Source organism: Salvia splendens, chromosome 18 (genome assembly GCF_004379255.2).
Source record: "Salvia splendens isolate huo1 chromosome 18, SspV2, whole genome shotgun sequence".
Lineage (NCBI taxonomy): Eukaryota > Viridiplantae > Streptophyta > Magnoliopsida > Lamiales > Lamiaceae > Salvia > Salvia splendens.
In genome coordinates this window covers 9,062,362-9,083,707 of record NC_056049.1, presented here as the reverse complement: position 1 = coordinate 9,083,707, position 21,346 = coordinate 9,062,362, and the positions used below count along the sequence as shown (strand labels likewise).

General features: G+C 42.3%; 1 protein-coding gene and 1 pseudogene across 1 annotated transcript; both read left to right on the top strand.

The window, feature by feature from the left end:
- The first annotated feature begins 284 nt into the window (after positions 1-284).
- On the top strand, positions 285-9,219 carry LOC121776700 (annotated as a pseudogene).
- Positions 9,220-17,675: 8,456 nt separating this feature from the next.
- LOC121776699 (cytochrome P450 71AU50-like) lies at positions 17,676-18,215 on the top strand. Its single transcript, XM_042173880.1, has one exon. The coding sequence runs from the start codon at positions 17,676-17,678 to the stop codon at positions 18,213-18,215; it is 540 nt and encodes a 179-aa protein (XP_042029814.1).
- Positions 18,216-21,346: the final 3,131 nt, after the last annotated feature.

Genomic DNA, 21,346 nt, shown 5'->3' with positions numbered 1-21,346 from the left:
CAGAAGAGTACTATTTTCTCTCTCCACTTAACACACAAAACAATATCTCCTATAATCCCGTGTAATTCCCCAAAAATGACCTCTATTCTGGGTCAAAGGGAGTGCAAATAACGGCTGGACGACTTAGGAGTGCAGATGACGCCCGGATGACTTAACTATTGACCTTGACAAACCTCTAATAAAATGCCCAAAGCAAGTAGTAATCCAACACTATCAATTTATTTCTTTAAATATACTATCACTCCATATTAATCTTTATACTATCAAGATCTTCACTTCCGAAAATGGAGTGCATTTGTTCACTTGCAGCATTAGCACTAGCATTATTTCTCCACTTCCTAAATAATCAATGGCCGAGGAAGAAGAAAACAATGTTACATCTGCTACCGGCGCCGAGGGGGCTTCCGGTGATAGGCCACATCCATTTATTAGGCAAAAATCCCCACCAAGATTTCCGCCGCCTTGCTCAACAACACGGCGAGATCATGCACATGCGCCTCGGCTCTCTCCGGCCGCTGCCAAGCTAGTGCTGAGGACACACGACGCCGTTTTGTCTGACAGGCCCCACTACCTCTCGACCGCGCGCCTCACGTATGGCCACAGGGACGTGGTTTGCGCTCCCTGCTGTTAGGATCGTCGACTGCAACATTAGTTTGATATTGTCCGCTTTGGGTCAAGCTCGCACGGATTTGTTTTTGGGTCACTCCCAAAAGGCCTCAAACTAATTGGGGTTGGACAGGAATTATATACACCTTCCAACTTCCCCCCTTCATCCGATGTGGGATGGGTTTGTAACCCAACAAACCTCCCCTCAAACCGAGACCACATCGGGAACGCAGTCGACACGAACATGGGTTGTTCCAGCCCTGGCCCCTGAGTCATCCTGGGCCCGACTCTAACTTTGAGTCCTTCAGGGCCTGACCCTAACCGGGGCTCATCCAGGCACAACCCATAGCCACCTGGGCTTTGATACCACTTGTTAGGATTGTCGACTGCAACATTAGTTTGATATTGTCCGCTTTGGGTCAAGCCCGCACGGATTTGTTTTTGGGTCACTCCCAAAAGGCCTCAAACTAATTGGGGTTGGACAGGAATTATATACACCTTCCAACTTCCCCCCTTCATCCGATGTGGGATGGGTTTGTAACCCAACACCTGCGGCCCGTACTGGCGCAACATGCGCAAGCTATGCACGCTCGAGCTGCAGCGAGCCAAGATCAAGGAGTTTCAGGCGATGAGGCGTGCCGAGCTGGAGGTGGCAGTGGAGGGGATCCGCCGGGCGGCCAAGGGGAGGGAGGTTGTGGATGTTAGTGCTATAGTGGGGGGATTGTTGGGGATATGAATTTTTGATGGTTTTTGTGTAAGTTTTATGTCTTACATAGAATCCTAAATAGAATTGGATTTTTAATATAATACATAAATTTGGTACAAGACACATTTTTCCCTAATTAGCTATCAATTAGCTATTAATATATATTTGAATGGGACGTTTCTTAGTATGTGATTAGTTAGCCATTTAATTGGCAAAATCAATTAGTAGTCGATCACCATAAATAGAATATTTGATTTCTATTAATAAGGAAAATATACGTGTATATATATAACTATTTGATTAGCATTATGTAGGCAATCAAATGAGAATATATATATGGGTGTGACCACAAAGATTGATTCATATTATTGAGCAATTAGTCATTACCGATTTGACTATATATTTCATATGATTTGGATCAAATTAGTAAGTATATTAATGTAAAAGAATCGTCCATCTTATTATATAGCCACTTTGATGGAAATGGCTATAATTTTTTATAATTAGGGTTTTGTCCTCTCTCTGCCTATAAATACAAGTGTGGTGATCCCATCAAATCACACACATTACAGAGAACACATAAACGAGGGAAAGAGAGAGAAACAAATCCTTGGAGTTGCGCCACTACACCAAAGTGCGAGGAAGTTCTCTCCGTCTCCCCCAATCGCTTCCGCTATGGATCATAAAGTAAGTTTCTGATCCATTATGTTTATGGTTAATATGTGAAATACATGATGTTCAAAGATCTTTCTTTATTCATATTCAATTATGTATTCTTGAATATATTATGATAAATAATTTCCAACATTTTGGGGGGAAGTTTGTGGATAGGGATTTGGACGAGGAGTTGGGGTTTAAGGATGTTATTGATGAGACGACACGTATGGCTGCGCAGCCTAATGTCGGGGACTATTTCCCCGCGGTGGTGGCGCTTGATCTTCAGGGGCTCAACCGCCGCATGGAGAAGCTCAGTGCGACGTTTGATGGATTTCTCGACGCCATCATTGATGACCATGTCGCGAAAAAGGAGGAGTAGGAGAAGGAGAAGAAGAGCCGTGATTTTTTTGATGTTATGATGGCAATTATGGATTCCGGTGGGGCCGGGTTTGACTTTGACCGTCGTCATGTTAAGGCTGTGCTTTTGGTAATAAGTACAATGTTGTTCTTTACATCAAATTAAAAAAAAATTCCACCTGTCACGTCAACTTTTATAATATTTGATTTGTAATTTATTTTGAAGGATATGTTGATTGGTGGGATTGATACAACAACAACAACTATTGATTGGATAATGTCGGAATTGATGAAGAATCCAACAGTGATGAAGAAGCTACAAAAAGAAATTGAGGAGGTTGTGGGTTTGGATCAAATGGTGAACAAATCACAACTTTCTAGTCTCAAGTAGCTTGAGTGTGTGGTGAAGGAGTCAATGAGGCTCCACCATGTGGCACCGCTACTATCACACGCCGCCCAAGAGGAGTGCGAGCTCATGGGTTACAACATACCTAGTAAAACACACGTATTTGTGAATGTATGGGCCTTTGGAAGAGATTCCAAAGTCTGGCCCGATGATACGAGGCTCCCGACCATGCCGCTCCCAACTATATCTCCGGCGGCAGAGCAGACCGCAGAGCAGCCGGCAGACCAGGAGCTGGACGTTGACGCGGCGCCGCCGAGGGCGAGGGTCCGGGAGGAAGAGAAGTCAGTGACGAAGAGGACCTTGAGGCCCCGAGACAAGCTCAAGGCCCCAAGCAAGTTCGCGAGCTAGAAGTAGTAGCCGTGAGATTAGAATTAGTCTTTTACAATTCTTTCCTTTTATGTTTTAATCCTTTTTGGACGTTATGTTAATTACCGTGGAGTCGGGCCGAGTTATAAGCCCCGTTCGGGTTTTCTTTGCGGTTCTTTCCCGAATGCATTAGGATACGTCGAACCGCCCTAGGGTCCTTAGTATAAAATAGGGTATTTCTTCAACCATTATTTTCATGAATGAAATATTTTCCCTAAAACCTATCTTGAGTTCCAAGAAACAAGCCAATTACCGTCTCTTGTTGCTAGGTGGAGGACGTCCACTAATCAACAATTTATTGTGATCTTCCCTTCGAGGTTGTCGAAAGGGCGATCGCTAGTCTCGCGAGAAGGAGGATACTAAGCGTTACGGAGTACGTCCGTAACAACTGGTGCTTTCATCCCGTAACTCATCATCAATCACAGCGGAGGAATTGAATGGCGTCGGATTTTCCCGTCGCCGAGACATCGGCAGCGGTGCATCTAGGACCGCCGCGTCCACGAGAGGCATACGAGATCGGGGGTCGGTCCCAATCCATGGACCCGATCACGCAGGGGTTCGCGCAATTGAATGCGCGATTTGATAAGATGGACCGTAGGGTCGAATGTTTGGAGCGTCGACCGTAGAACCACGTCGACAACCCCACATCCGTTTGGGACGACGCCGACCAGGAATGGGAGGAATATCGAGGGAATGGTCGGCCAGTACGTGAGGATCTTGACCGCCCGTACCGTCCGCAGGGTCGGGGTCGGGGATGACCGAATCGGGGCAGTCGTGGTGATCGTGGTGGGGGAGGCCGCTTTTCTCAGCGGCGTGATATTCCAGAATATAGAACGGGTCACCGTCGGGATAATTGGGACCCGCCCCAGAGGCACGACGATGGGGACGAGGATACGTACGAGGATCGCGGGGTCTCCTGCTGGGACCCACCTCAACGTCGAGAGCGTTTTCCCCGCCAGGGGGCGGATTATTCTTCGGGGATGAAGATGGACGCTCCCCACTTTAACGGGGCAGATGCGCCTAATTGAATCTCCCGAGTACAATATTATTTCGATCACAAACGGATTCCAGAGACTGAGCGTTTGCATTATGTGGTGATGCTTTTTGACCCCCCCGCGTCAGAATGGATATTTAATTACAGAGAAACCAATGGGTTCGTTACGTGGCCAGAATTCCTGGACGACGTGAGACATCGCTTCGACCCACAAAGTTTTAGGAATTATACGGGTCTGATCGCCAAGCTGGTTCAGACGTCGACCGTCGCGGACTACCATGCAACGTTCGAACGGTATCTCAATCGGGGTGACCGATTTGTCGGAATCAGCCTTGATTCCTATTTTCATCCAAGGGCTAAAGCAACCTTTGCAGGAGAAGATAGAGTTGCAAAACCCGGAGTCGTTGGCGGAGGCAATGGCACTGGCACTGCGTTTAGCCGCAACACAGGACGAGCGTCCACCCCAGCCGTCGCCATATCCGCGACGGCCAATGGTCGGGGCGAGAGCAAAAGGCCACCTGGGGCCCTGTCTCGACCCCAGCCTCGGACCACAGCTGCAGGAGCCGCAGGGTCGTGACACGGAGAAGGCACGGACATACCCAATCCGGGTGTCAAACGCGGAGAAATCGGAGCGAGCCCGTCGAGGGCTTTGTTACCATTGCCCCGAAAAATGGGTCGCGGGGCACGTCTGCAAGGTCAAGCTCCTTTGCTATATGGACGACGACGCGGACGAACCGCAGGAGGATACCCCGGGGGTTCAGGTGCCCGATGAGGAGCTCATTACCGCGGACTTATCGCACCTCCACGCCTTGGATGGCCGGGGAAGCTCGAAACCCTTCGTCGTACAAGGGACATTGGGCGATACAAACGTCCGAGTTTTGATCGACACAGGTGCGACGTTGGACTTCCTCCAGCCGTGAATCGCGGAGCTACTCCAGTTGGAGCTTACACCCATCAGACCGTTCCGAGTGTTAGTGGGTAACGGCGCATCCCTGCTCTGCACTCACATCTCGCGGGGCACGAAGCTGAGTCTGCAGGGAAATACATTTTTGGTCGATCTCCACATTCTCGCTCACCATGGACCGGATGTGATTTTGGGAATGCACTGGTTAGAGTCGCTGGGGAAGGTCTCGGCGGATTTTGTTCAAAAAACGCTGGAGTTCACGCACGGGGACCGGACAGTATTCTTGCAAGGCGTGATACCGGGACCGAAACAGATCTCCCTTCACTCGTTATACACATTGACGGCCCAGCCGAGGACCACGAGTTTTATGAGATTGTGCCGATTGACAGCGCGTCCGACACCTTGGAAGGGGTCGGCAACGAGGGTTTCCCTCCTGATCTACCTCCCGGAATTTTGGAGGTTTTGACTACGCATCGCGCAGTGTTTGAGCAGCCCCGCGGGATGCCTCCACTGCGCCCATTCGATCATCGTATCCATCTTATGCCGGGTACACGACCAATTAATGTTAGACCATACAGATATCCCTACTTCCAGAAGACGGAAATCGAAAGGCAGGTTCGGGATATGTTGGAGCAGTGGTATTATTCGTCACAGTCACAGCCCGTTCTCGTCCCCGGTATTGCTGATCCGTAAAAAGGATGGCACGTTTCGGTTTTGCATTGATACCGGGCCCTCAATAGGGCAACCGTCCCCAGACCATTTCCCCATTCCTACGGCAGAGGAACTTTTTGATGAGTTGGGCAGTGCCAAGTACTTTACAAAGTTAGACCTTCGATCAGGATATCACCAACTTCGGATGAGCGAGGACGATATCTTCAAGACCGCGTTTCGGACTCATGACGGCCATTTCGAGTTCCTCGTAATGCCTTTCGGGCTGACCAACGCCCCGTCCACCTTTCAGGCTGCGATGAATGCGATTTTCCGGCCGCTTCTCAGACAATGTGTTATTGTCTTCTTCGATGACATATTGATTTACAGTCCGACGCTTGAGCTGCATAGTCGGCATTTGGAGGCAGTTCTTGAGTTGCTCCACGAGAATAATTTTTTCGTCAAGCTGTCGAAGTGCTCATTTTGTAGTATGTCGGTGGAGTATTTGGGGCACATTATTGACGACGGTCACCTCAAAGCCGACCCGGCGAAAGTACAAGCAATGACGGCGTGGCCTACGCCGGGGACAGTGCGGCAACTGCGAGGCTTCTTAGGTTTGACGGGCTATTACCGCCGTTTCATCGCACACTACGCGATGATCGCAGCGCCCTTGACAGATTTACTTAAGAAGGAGGCGTTCCGATGGTCCGCTGAGGCCGAGACCCGCGTTCGCAAATCTGAAACATGCAATGACATCAGCACCGGTCCTACAATTGCCGGATTTCACCGTCCCTTTTTGCGTAGAAACAGACGCTTGCGAGGTGGGAATTGGCGCGGTATTAATGCAGCAAGACCATCCCATTGCGTTTTTCAGTAAGAAGTTGGGACCTCGCAGACGAGTCGCATCGACATATCATAAGGAACTGTATGCTATTGTGGAGGCCGTGCAAAAGTGGCGACAATACTTATTGGGGCGCGAGTTCATTATTAGAACGGATCAGAAAAGCTTGAAGGAGTTGTTCCAACAAGTGGTTCAGACACCGGACCAACAGCTTTACGTCAGGAAGTTGATGGGATACAAGTTCGTGATTGAGTACAAGCGGGGTAGCTCGAACAAAGCGGCAGACGCTTGTCCCGGCAACATGACGCGCCGGGACCGCTCTCTGCCGAGCTCGCCGACGACAGTGCCCCGGCCCCAGATTCAGCAGGGCCGTCCGAGACCCAGCTTCTTGTAGCCGTCTCTAGACCCATGCCCGATATAGTGCGTGTTCTGCAGGAAGAGACAGCAACGCTGCCCGACTTGGTGGAGCTGTCGGCCAAAGTCAGGGCAGGCGAGGCGCCTCGCACTTGTCATGGGCCGAGGGCCTGATATACTTCCATCGCAGGTGTTAGTGAGTGCGGAAGTCAAAAGCAAAGCGTACGTTACTGCAAGAACATCACTGCTCGCCCATTGCAGGTCACCCGGGGCATGAAAGAACATTCCGTCTATTGGCGGCAGGTTTTTATTGGCCAAGGATGCGCAAGGATGTGGTGGCGTTTGTGAATGAATGTGTGGTGTGCCATTGCCCGTGCCGTCGCAGGTGTGGGAGGATGTGTCGATGGACTTCATCACTGGGCTGCCCCAATCCCGTGGGTATACGACCATTATGGTGGTGGTAGATAGGCTTTCAAAGTATGCTCACTTTGCTCCCTTCCCACCAAGTTTGACGCCTCTCGAGTAGCGCAGCTATTTGTGAATACGGTGGTCCGGCACCACGGGTTCCCTAAGACCTTGGTGTCGGATCGAGATTCGGTATTCCTTAACGCAACATGGGGAGGAAATGTTGCGTCTAAGTGGCACCAAACTTCATTTCTCGACTGCTTACCATCCGCAGTCGGACGGCCAGACGGAGGTCCGGAACCGGGGTTTGGAGCAGTATTTGCGAGCATTTGCTGCAGATAGACCAATCGAGGTGGACGAATTTTTTACCTTGGGCGGAACTAGCGCTAAATTGCTTCCATCACGCCGCATTGGGCACGTCGCCTTATAAAGCCTTATATGGGCGTGAGCCGCCGGCCCTAGGTGGCGTCCCTCCTTCGGCAAAAACACCGCCTAATGTGGCGGAAATTATCAGGCAGCGGGGGGAGCTACTGGTCACTCTACGTCGAAACCTCTTGCGAGCCCAAGCAGAGGATGGCGGAGGTGGCAAACCGACACCGCAGGCACGTGGAGTTTGACGTAGGCGATATAGTTTGGCTGAAGTTGCGACCGTATCGCCAACATTCGGTGGCAAGCCTCTATCGGCGAAGTTAGCTCCAGGTTTTCTACGGGCCCTTCGAAGTTTTGGAGAGGGGTTGGCCCGGTGGCTTACAAATTGCGTCTCCCGGAAGGGAAGTAGAATCCACAATGTGTTTCACGTGAGCCTGTTGCGCGAGTTTTGTAGCGGGTGACGGAGATGTTGACGGCGTTGAAATTGCCTCCGGATTTTTGTAGGGGATCGGCCGGTGGTCCGACCCGTGACAGGTTGGAGGAGCGGGGTCAGCTGGCGCGATGGCCGACCGGAGAGACAAGGCTTGGTGCAGTGGGAAGATGATGCTTCCACGCCTACGTGGGAGCCAGTCGAGGAAATTGGTAGGCAGTTCCTGGAGGTTTGCTTGCGGACAAGGAAAATTCTAACGGAGGGGGGGTTGATACGAGGCTCCCGACCATGCCGCTCCCAACTATATCTCCGGCGGCAGAGCAGACCGCAGAGCAGCCGGCAGACCAGGAGCTGGACGTTGACGCGGCGCCGCCGAGGGCGAGGGTCCGGGAGGAAGAGAAGTCAGTGACGAAGAGGACCTTGAGGCCCCGAGACAAGCTCAAGGCCCCAAGCAAGTTCGCGAGCTAGAAGTAGTAGCCGTGAGATTAGAATTAGTCGTTTACAATTCTTTCCTTTTATGTTTTAATCCTTTTTGGACGTTATGTTAATTACCGTGGAGTCGGGCCGAGTTATAAGCCCCGTTCGGGTTTTCTTTGCGGTTCTTTTCCGAATGCATTAGGATACGTCGAACCGCCCTAGGGTCCTTAGTATAAAATAGGGTATTTCTTCAACCATTATTTTCATGAATGAAATATTTTCCCTGAACCTATCTTGAGTTTCCAAGAAACAAGCCAATTACCGTCTCTTGTTGCTAGGTGGAGGACGTCCACTAATCAACAATTTATTGTGATCTTCCCTTCGAGGTTGTCGAAAGGGCGATCGCTAGTCTCGCGAGAAGGAGGATACTAAGCGTTACGGAGTACGTCCGAACACCCGACCCCGAAACATTTTCCCGAACGGTTTCTCGGGAGTAATGTGGACCTTCAAGGCAGAGATTTTCAGCTTCTGCCATATTGGTTCCGGTAGACGGAGTTGCCCGGGATTGCAATTAGGGTTGATGATAGTTCAATCTGTGGTGGCACAGTTGGTTCATTGCTTTGATTGGGAGCTTCCCGATGGAATGTTGTCTGATCAGTTAGACATCAGTTAGACATGTCTGAAAAATATGGCATGGTGATCACTAGGGCTAAGTATCTTATGGCAATTCCAACATACAGATTAAGTAAAATTATTTAATTTTTATTATATTACATTGTATCTTACTAGTATCCACAACCAAACATCACCTATATGTACTTTCCTATTTGCTTTGACCACGAGACCCCTGATGATGGATAAATCCAAAAAATTATTCATCAAAGTCAGAATCCAAACAACTGTATCTTTAATTCATGTGCTTATTTTTTCTCTTAATATTTTATCCTTTTTTCATTAATTATTAGAATTTTTTTTTGCCATATGTCATATTTAAGTATTCCTTTCTTAATCATATTTATAGGGATGATTTATTTCATTTAGTTTCAATTATATGTATTTTATTTGAAGTACTTAGTTCTTTTGCTAATCCTTTTATTTTAATGATTGAACTTTTAGTACTGTTTTTAGTATTTAAAAAATAAAAAGATGTTTCCTAAAAATATTTAAAAGGAAAAGAAGTAAATGGATCATGCGTTTGATGGACAAACTGGAGCATTTATTCCTACTTGAAATTCAAATCTGTAGAAATTGCAATTTATAAATTGTACTCCTTCCGTCTCCGTCTCTGATAATTTGTCACTTATTTTCATTTTTGTCTGTCCCTAAAATTTGTCACCTTATACTTTTACTATTTTTTATAGTGACTCTCATATTGCACTAACTCATTTTCACTCACATTTTATTATAAAATTAATGTATAAAAGTAGGACTCACATGCAGAGGCAGAGCCAGGATTTCAATTCAACTGGAGCAAAAATATACTTAAGAAGAAATTTTAAAAATTCAAGGTGGGGCATTTACAAAGGAAATCAAAAATGCCCCTTGTCCTCTCCTACTAGATGCCCATGTCCACGTGCCATTAAGTTTTTAATCCACTTTCTATTATACCTTTTGAAATTGTGCCGAATCAAACAATGGTGACAAATTATAAGGAAAGGTTGGAGTAACCGTTAATTATGAACGAATACGTCTAAGCTTCTAGAATATTTTCACTACGAAAAGTCTTTGTAGGTAGAAGTCAGCTATATAATCCAGTTATAGTGTTTTGTGATATTATATTGAACTCGCAACTGCAAGAATTAATTTGGATTTTCAAATCTATTTCGTGGAAATTAACAAGAAGCTCGGGGGTGGAATTGAAAGTGAAATATAATTTACTTCAATCTCCAGATAATATAATACTATTAAACTAGCTAAATGATGTATGCAACGAATCTGCAAGAGATGAAATTAATTCTCAATATCTATTAGTTAACGATCCATTGTAAGGAAAATGCGCTTATTAATACATGCAATGGTCATTATCATGTGCATATGTAATTAATTTTGCCGTCGATTTTTTGTACAGATAAAATAGTTGGTTTTCTAAAGATAAAATATTTTTTGTATTCTCTAATTCCTTATAATTGAGTTTAGCCGCCTTTCCTACGGAAAAAAAAAAAGAATAATTGTTCACCTACGGTGGGACGGAGGGTGTATATAATTATACAAAATGATGCATATTTCGATTTATTTAATGATGTCACAATATTTATCAGATTTTCATTGTTTAAATCTTGGGAAAATTTGATCTAATCTCTACCTCTTGCCAACCCATGACTTAGGCATTTCCTAAGAATTTTAAAATCGTCGCCATGCATCAGCAAATGTGTTATCAGTTTTGTTGAAAGGAAAGGAAGTGATTGCATCTCTCAACTTTTTTATCTTTATAGGAGAGTTGTATTCCATTCAAAACTTCGACTTGAGCTCTTCAAACAATGCCACGTTTGTAGCCCGATATTGAATCATAACATTCTCTTGTTATCTATCTCTAGTAAAAAGGAGAATAAAGCTCACTTGTCTTGATCGTGTAGCATATGATGCGGTCTATTGTTGACCGTCAACTCATAAAACGTGTTCAAATGGTATTCGAGTCTCAACATCTTGCCCTTAGAGAAGACTACCACGGTTCATGATAGGTCTTGTTTTAGGCCTTGGTTACTAGTCAGTTGTAACGTACTTAATTGGATAATTTCTGCAAAAATAGTTGCTAAGTGTGCAGGATACGGTACAAGTCAGGAGGAAATTTCCAAATGCCACAACAAAATATGAAACACATCGTCTCTGTGGGATTCGACCCTTTATTCCTTTACTAATTATCGTATTGTGGGTTGTTAGGTAAGGTCTTGAAAGCCCCGAATTTTGTTGTGCGCCCACCCAGCGACACATTAAATGGTTTCATTAAGTAGACTTGATTCAGTTAAATTTCTGCACTCTTGATCCATTTACAAAGCTAGCGTATACGAAGGCAAGGCATACCACCTGGATCGGTCAAGCATTTCCACTGGATTAGTTCGCGTAAATCAATTCACCATTCAGCGCGTGCGAATAGAAGATTTTGGACAATCTTTCACTAAGTCACCTACTATGATGACTTGTTACACTACTCAGTCAACAATGAAATAAACTTTGAATTTGATAAGGATCTTAATTGTTTAGATCCATTAAAATACCCAAGATTATGCCACAAGTGTAGATCTACCAATATCACACAAATTGAAACAAAGATAAGGTGGATCTAGCCATAAAAACTAGATCCAAAATAGTGAATTATGGAAGATAAGAAATGAAAGCATGTGTATAAGATGAAGGAAAAGAGTTACAATCATAGGACCTTGACCAAAAGGATGGAAACAACCCTAGGCAACTTTCATTAACTCTAATCACCCCTTGACTCCACTACCCAATGGCTATACTTCCATTGGTGCATACATCTACTTGAATCTATATAGGAAAGTGACAAGCAACCTTCAATAAAGAAATTGGATACACCTCAAAGAGGAAAAACTCACAAAGGAGATATCTTAATTCATCAATCAACGTACTAGAAAATGAGAGGATGTGATATTTATAGCTTTGGCCCAAATTCCAAGAAAAAGGCCCACAAAATCTAGTCCCTGCGTGCATCACTCGCTCGGGTGGAATTTCGTGGCCGAAAGCCACCCGTCGGGTGGAATTTGCTGTTTCAACCATGCTTTCGGGTAGCCACCCGCCCGGGTGGAATTTGCTGTTTCAACCGTGCCTTCGGGCAGCCACCCGCCCGGGTGGATTTGGTAGGTCAAAGTCACCCGACAGGGTGGAATATTCTGCGCTGCGCGACTTCTGTTAAACAACCATAACTCCCTCCTCCGGAATCCGATTGGGATGTGTAAGACACTCACTTGAAGTTCTCTCGAAGGTGAAGACAATGGTTGCAGTTTCAGAGCTTTTGGACGTCATCGCGATAGGCAGAATACTTATTGAAGCCAACTGCAGGTACAAACTTTGATGCACGGCTTCTATGATCGTATCAGAATTGTTTGCCTTTTAATATTAAAAGTTGTAAATCATATCATCAATGAATAAGTGAAGCACAATGTAATAATTAATAAATGAAGCTCAATGTAACAAAAATATTGATTCTCACTTATAGGTAAAAATGGATGAACAGATTTATATACAAGAAGTCTCGAAACATGCTTACCGTAAAATAACTCCAACATCGCATGCAAATGGCAAGACTAGGCAATAACGAGGAAGGCATGGCCATGCGGTGCTATTGACGCCGGTTCGTGTGTTGGTCAGGGGTTTCTGCGCTCGCTCCTTAGTCAATTCTGGACGAATAGCATGGGGAGGCCTGTTAGGTATGGTATACTGAAAAGCTTGTTTCGAACATGTTGCATGATCAGAATTGCTAGTATATAGTAAACTCTACAATCCATTTTTACCCAAGACGAGAAGAAGTAATTTATCGCATTGGGGTTTGCTTATGCATTTATAATGTGTTTCTCAAACATTTATATGTATAAGAAACAAACAATTCTAATTCTTCTGCATAATAAACTGGTTGTGAACGACAATCAAAGAAAGTGACGCAATTGGTTCTCTGTAGAAGAAAAATAGTATTCCTTACTTAATAAAATAAATGACACTGGTGTGTATAACACTGAATGATTTAACAGATGAGATCAATCTTTCTTGGCTATTAATTGAAAAACGAGGTCTTAGTAATTGTTATTTCTTAATCATTGTTGACATAACATTGATCATACGATTTGATTACGAACTACTTTGCTTTATGTGTGTTTAGGATGCAATTATGAGTTCAATGTGTGAATCCGTTATTAATAGTAAAGTAAGATAGAGAGTAAAGTAAGAAAGAGAAAGAGAAAGAGATAAAAAAAGTAAGAGAGATGATAGAGTAAGAAAGAGAAGAGAGAATAAAGTAACAGAAATGATAAAGTAGGGGAGATGAGTGATTTGCCTATTGCCAAAAAAGGAAACGTCTCACTTAGGTTGGGACGTATCAAAAAGGAATACGTCTCACTTAGGCTGGGACGGAGGGAGTATGATTTATTTGTTTTTACAAGTGTTCCCGCTGTGCAAGAGGAACCAATGCAAAACCCCAACAAGGCCGAACTCGGGCAAGGGCGTGCGGTGGCTGTAGATTTTCAGCCACAATTTTGGTTGATTTCGCATGGCTTGTGTGCCTATCCGGAGTCGTGCCCGATATGTATTGTTCTGCGGAGAGGTAATTCAAAGCTTCCTTCGATCACTTTTATGCTCCGACCCATATCCTACGATGAAGAACAATAACAAATGAGTCCAAAATGCGAAAAATGAATGGATGCGAAAGGGAAAAGAGAAATCTTATTTGATTCTCATTACCTTAAACCACAAATTTAAGTCTCAATTCTATTTTTAATTCACCACTTTTTTTCTATAAATATTAATATTTAGTAATTTCTTTTTCAAAAAATTATATTTTAAATATGAATGCACGAATTAATTTTTTAAAATTTTTTCCATAAAAAATCATAACTTATGTAGCAAATTAAAACTAGTTTTCTCCCCAAAATTTAGACTTCCTCTTCCACATCACTAATCTGTTACTTTTCTCCTCTCAATCATTCTTTGTAGGGGTGGGAAAAAATACCGACATACCGAAATACCAGACTTACCGTATCGAATAAATACCGAAAATACCGGTTTTTTGGTATACCGTAGTTTTCGGTACGGTATGATACCCTACCGAAAGTTTTCGGTACGACAACGGTATCAAATATCCTATACCGCGGTATACCATGGTATACCGAATCTTCGGTATATACTGTACATGCGGTATACCGCAATATACCAAATCTTCGGTATAATATATATAAATTTAAAATATTTAATATATTTCTGTGTTGCCGTTATTTTACTTTACTTTCATTTGGCACATAATATTAGTAGGTAGCTTATGATGGTTTCATCAAGTTTAAGTTTAATCATTTCATCCTCATAGTTAATTAGGTGGTATCGATATATGGATTCTACACTTTATATATTTATTTTGGTTTGGTTGTTTCATAGTATTTGCCATTGTGATTATGCTCCACCATTAATAAAGATTGTCAAATGCAGGATGACATCTTCAAAGATTTCTTGTGGGATTGTGAGTATAAAGACAACAAGGTTGAGAGAAATGAAGATAGTGTTGATCACTTGAAATGTATTTTAAATATTTTGGGTATAGGTTTGGTTGTTTTGGATTAATGAATTTTTTTTTTTGACTTTTTTCAAATAGTTTAAACACTTGGAAATGTTATTTTTTATATTTTGGATATAAAATTATAATAGATTTTTTTATAATAGTCGGTATAATGGTATTACGATATGTCGTACTGTATTTCGGTATACCATAATACGGTATAGTATATTGCAATAACGGTATGATAATGGTATTGAAAATTATCATACCGAATTTTCGGTATACCGGACTCCTGTATACTGAAAATTCGGTATTGTATCTGTATGGAATTTTGTCATATCACTACTTTCGGTACGGTATGCAGTATGACACTCTCGGTACGGTATACCGTACCGATCCGCCCCTAATCTTTGTCATTACAGGGGTGTTCAGTCAACTCAATCTAAACAATCTAGATTATTAAAAAAGCAATTAGTAGTGTGTTAACATTAGTGGATCGAACAGAATAACCAATAAAGTATAAGTCGTTAGTGACACAATGTTTCAATGGAATAGTAAAATTATAGTACTTTTGTAATTAATAAAATAAAAATGAGGTTATTTTGATTGCCGAGTTTAATTTGACATATCAATTTGAAAGTTTTTTTTATAAAAATTAGAAAAGATTAAAATTTATGTATATAAAATAATGAAAAAAATATAAAGTTTGTATATTCACATTCAAGTAACCCTTGATTTTACTAATCTATAGTTTGATATATCAATTTAAACGAAAAAGTTATAAATTAAAATAAATGATAAAAAATTAATAATTACGATAATTAAGTGTGATGACCCACCTTAAGTTATGCAATGTGAGCATATTAATAATTAGTTATTTTTTTTATAAAATTAAAATAAATGATAAAAGAACAATAATTACGCAATTAAGTGTGATAACCCACCCTAAGTTGCGCAATGTGAGCATATTCAATAATTAGTTGTTAAATCCCTACTTAAAAAGTCTACAATATTTTAGACTGCATTGCTAAAAGAATTGCAGGCTAATTAATATTACCATGCACGCATCGACCAAGTGCTTAATACTACTACATTTTTAGGCTAGGTTGGTATAATGGAATTGGACCCACGAAAGTGAGAGTGAAGCCTTCAATTCTAAATTCAATTTTGTTATTGAAAAATATTTAGATTTAGAATTTAATTACAATTACAATTCCTTCTAATTTAAAATTTTGAATTTTATATCAAAAAATAGATAATTGAAATTTCAAGTAATTATAAAATTGTATACTTCACACACTACACACATTACATGAACAACACACACACATACAAACACACAACACACATACACTTGCACACATACTATATACCCCCTCTGTCCGCGAATAGGAGTCTCGTTTTTCCATTTCGGTCCATCTGCAAATATGAGTCTTGATTCTTTTATACTATAAATGGTAATAGACCCCACATTCCACTAACTCACTCCATTCACATTTTATCTAAAAGTAATATATACAAGTGGGGTCCATTTATCACAAACTTTTGTTCACCCACTTTTCTTAACATTTCATAAAACATATGCCGAATAGTAATGGGACTCTTATTCGCAGACGGAGGGAGTAATTTCTTTAATATTGGTTTCATAACAATTACATTATTTTTATCGAACAAATGATTTGGAATTGGATTATAATTCAATTTGTTCAAATTCAATTCCATATAATTTCAATTCTGTGTACCATACAACAGACTTCTTAAAATACCTCACAGTCATAATATTAAATAACACAAATTCTCCACTTATTTATTAAAGAAGAAGATTTTTTTAATAAAGAGGAAACATTTTACTAATTAAGATGGAAGTTCTCATTACATTTGCTCTTTTTCTTTACTTTGGATATTCATAAATCTCGTATTACAAAAGATAGGATATACATGCAATTATCAGAATGTCAATAGTTGACAATATATTGACATTTTTTATATTATTTGTAATTGTTGACATCAAATGTGAAAATCTAATGATCCATATTTTAGTTTATAATTTGCAGGAAAGATGCAGGTTGCTGGAAAGATGGAAATCTAAAGATCCATATTTTTTTGCTATATGTGTTTTCTTATAGATAAGTTTAGGTTTTAGACACCATGTCAGTGTTGCTGATGCCCTATCTGTCACTTGGTTAGGTTAATATAGTCAATACTTTTACATTGTATACATGATCCGAACGTGTTAGAGGTCGTCCCTCTAACTGATACCGGAAGCAAATTTCGCTCGGTGGTTTAGGGGGTCCGGCGGCATTGCACTTGGAGGACGGAGATGTTTTGCGCGGGATTTCCCGTCGTGCATCTTTGGAAATTAGGGTTTACGAAAAACAACAGAATATTAAATCCGATACTTCTCATTATTTTTGTGAAAATAACGCCTGTTTATAATATATACAGATGGTTCGACCTCCTAATCATCTCGTGAAAGAACTAACAAAAACAACCTGAAACGAAGCTTTTAGATATGCTCAACTCAATATTCAATAATTAAGGAGGTCGCATCTGCCTACGCAACCGAGCAGACTTCCATTTCCGGCTTGTTCGGCACCGGTTCCTCCACTCCTCTGTCGGTGTTCGGTATAGCCTCACTCCCTCAATCTATCACCGGCTGCTCGCCTTCCATTGTGACCGCATCAAGACGCCTTCACATTAATTTTAAAGCCGTTAACTAGTGCGATCAATGGACCCAAACCCTACCATAAGAAATTAATGGACCCGTTCCATAATTCCCTAGATAGTATAATTAATGTCCTATAATAAAATAGAATTTGAAGATTCAAAACAAAAATGGCTTGGATTTGGATAGCAGTGATCACATTCCTCTTCCTCCTTCATCAACGGCGAAGCCTCCTCTCCCTCCCGGCCCGAAAGGCCTTCCGATAATCGGCCACATCCACTTACTATGCAAGAATCCTCACCATGATGTATACCATCTATCCCGCAAACATGACCCATCATGTACATCCGGCTGGGGTTCGCCCCAGCCATCGTCGTCTCCTCTCCTTCCGCCGCGAAGCTCTTTCTAAAAACCTACGACCACATCTTCGCGAACCGATCCCACCACGAGTTCTCCTACCTCGTCGCCTATGAGCAGCGGAACATTGTCTTCGGACGATACGGGCCGTATTGGCGCAACATGCGGAAGCTCTGCACAGTCCAGCTCCTCAGCGGCCTTAAGATCCGGCAGTTCGAGCCGATGAGGAAGGCGGAGGTTGGGAGCATGGTGGATTCGCTCAGAGAGGCTGCTGCGTCGGTTGATCTGAGCGCAATGATCATGTCTGTCAACGGTGGCATGACCTGCCTGATGGTGTTGGGGAGGAAGTTTGAGGAGAGGGATTTGGATGATAGAGGGTTTAAGGGGCTGATGTCGGAGGCGATGGCGGGGCCGTTCAATCTCGGCGACTATTACCCGTACCTGAGGTGGATGGATCCTCAGGGGTCGGCGCGGCGATTTAAGAAGATTGGCGTGATTTTCGACTGGTTTGTTGAAAGTTGATTCAATTAATTCTGTAAATATTGGATAAGTCGGGGGTTGGTTATTATTATTAGATTATGACACTATCAGTTATGTGGCAGTTCCTATTTAATAGGAAAGTAGTTATTTGGTAGTTATTTCGGTAGCATTATAAAAGGTGTGGTTGTATACTTAGTTTATATAGATCTTACTCAATTAATAAAACAATATTTCTAGCCTACAACAATTTCTTTACTCTGATATGCTTTTACCACAATAAGTGGTATCAGAGCATAATTTCAGGTTTGATCCCCATCCAAACACAAAGTAACAAAAATGGCAGGAAATGGAACAACATCTATTTCTCAGTCCCAGATTCCAAATTTCAGGGGAGAAAAATATCATCTATGGAGTCTTAAAATGAAGACTATGTTCAAATCCCAAGAATTGTGGGATTGGGTGGAGAACGGTTTCACTGAACCGAATCCAGCACCGGCTGTGCCCAATCAGCAATTAAGGGAGACTCGCAAGAAAGATGCTAAGGCGTTGTTCTTCATTCAGTCAGCGTTAGAAGATGATATATTTTCGAGGATTTCGGTAGCAAATTCAGCCCATGAAGCATGAGAAATACTCAAGCAGGAATATCTGGGTGATCAGAAAGTAATTAAAGTACGATTGCAAACACTTCGTCGCAGTTTTGCTGAATTGATGATGGGTGAGAAAGAAACTGTGCAAAATTATTTATCTAGAGTGACTGAAAATGTCAGTCAAATGGGTTCCTATGGAGAAACTATCAGTAATGAACAAGTTGTGGGAAAAGTTTTAAGAAGTTTGAATGAAAGTTTTGATTATCTTGTTCCTTCCATTGAGGAGTCGAAGGATCTGTCGACTTACACATCTGATGAATTGATGAGTTCTCTGTTGGCTCATGAAACCAGGGTGTGAAAACCTTGTGATAAGGTGGAAGAGAAGGCATTTCAAGTAAAAGGAGAGTCTTCTTATAGAGAAAAGATTGAAAATTTTGGAGGTTGATATGACAGAGGCGGATTTCGTGGCCGAGGTCGTAGCAATGGCAGAGGACGTGGACGCCATGATGACGAACTTCAAAACAAGTACAATATTCAATGTCATTATTGCAAGAAGAATGGGCACAGAGAAGCTTTCTGTTCGATCAAGCAGAAGCATGACCAAAAACCAAATTTTACAGAAAAAGTGGAAGAGGAAAATAATTTATTCATGGCACACTCGAATGTATATGGTGATGCAAATGAAAGAATGTGGTTCGTGGACAGTGGGTGCTCAAATCAAATGACCGGGTCAAGGTCTCTGTTCAAAGATCTTGATGAAAAGCAAAAGGGGGAAGTGCGTCTTGGAGATGATAAACAAGTCTCTATTGAAGGCCGAGGTACACTTGCTATCAAAACTGTTCAAGGTGATGTCAAACTTATACATGATGTGCAATATGTGCCTACCTTAGCCCATAGTTTAATAAGTGTTGGTCAATTGATGGCTAGTGGATATTCTATTGTGTTTAATAATAAGACTTGTGCCATTACTGATAAAAAATCAGGTCATACAAAAGTTTTTATTAAAATGACACAAAACAAGATGTTTCCTCTTGACATGTTTAATGATATTGGAAGTGCATTAGTGGCTAAGAATGACACTGCAACTAAACTATGGCATTTTCGTTATGGGCATCTGAATGTGAATAGTATAAGGGTCCTAAGTCAAAATGAGATGGTTGTTGGATTGCCAAAAATAGGAGAACATGTCTTTTGTGAAGGGTGTGTGTATGGTAAACAATGCAGGCAGCCCTTTCCCTTCGGGAAGGCATGGAGAGCGTCACATGTTTGGAGTTAGTACATGCTGATTTATGTGGGCCAATGCAAACCGAATCTATTGGTGGAAGTCGATATTTTTTGCTATTTACTGATGACTACACTCGGCTGAGTTGGGTATAATTCTTGAAATTAAAATCTGAGGCATTTGAACATTTCAAGAAATTTAAAGTGTTGGTGGAGAATCACAGTGACAGGAAATTGAAGGAGGAACTTGAAGGCTCTTCGCACTGATCGTGGTGGAGAGTTTCTAGGTCATGGATTCACAAGCTACTGTGAGGAACATGGGATACGTTGAGAGTTAACGGCACCCTACACACCTCAGCAAAATGGCGTGGCTGAGCGAACAAACAGAACGGTGGTTGAAATGGCAAGGAGTATGCTGCAATCTAAAGGGTTAGCAAAGAAGTTCTAGGGTCAAGCCGTTGCAACTGCAGTGTATCTGTTGAACATATCTCCAACAAGGGCAGTCATGTATCAGACTCCTTTTGAAGCACATGGATGGGTAAGAAGCCTCGGGGAAGACATTTGAAAGTCTTTGGTTGTGTTGCTTATGCTTTGGTTCCATCTAACTTACGTCGTAAGCTTGATAGAAAATATGAAAAAAAATATATTCATTGGTTACTGTACTGAAACCAAAGCATACAAGCTATATAATCCGGTGAATGGCAAGGTCACTGTGAGCAGGGATGTCAAATTTAATGAGGAAGAAAGATGGATATGGAACACTGACGAGAAGCAACCAGGAGCATTTATTGAATTTCCAGATCCTAGGCATGAAGAACCTAAGGAAAATGGCAGCAGCGACTCGTCATCATCTGACACTACACCACCAGATAGCCCAACTCAAAACTCAAGCAATCATACATCGCCCCACAACTCAGCAAGCAGCAGTTTAATAGGCAACAGTTGAGCGAGCAGCAACACACTATCGATGGGCAAGAAGACAAAGTTTACAAGTTGAGGAGAGCTCTTTATGGGCTGAAACAAGCCTCGCGTGCGTGGTATAGCAGAATTGACTCCTTCTTTCAAGCGAGTGGATTCGCAAGAAGTGATAATGAACCCACTCTCTACTTCAAGAAGCAAGGTAACAAAGATTTCCTTGTTGTTTGTCTATATGTGGATGATATGATTTATATGGGTTCATCTCAATTATTGGTGGATGAGTTCAAGTCTAATATGATGAATGAGTTTCAGATGACATACTTAGGTTTGCTAAGTTTTTCTCTTGGACTTGAGGTGAAGCAAATCAAGGATGGAATCTTTTTTTGTCAAGAAAAGCATGCTACTGATCTGTTGAAGAAATTTCACATGAGCAATTGTGAAATTGCA

Bases quoted from the DNA above. Each gene is read 5' to 3' on its own strand.
- LOC121776699 (XM_042173880.1), top strand. From the start codon at position 17,676: ATGTACATCCGGCTGGGGTTCGCCCCAGCCATCGTCGTCTCCTCTCCT.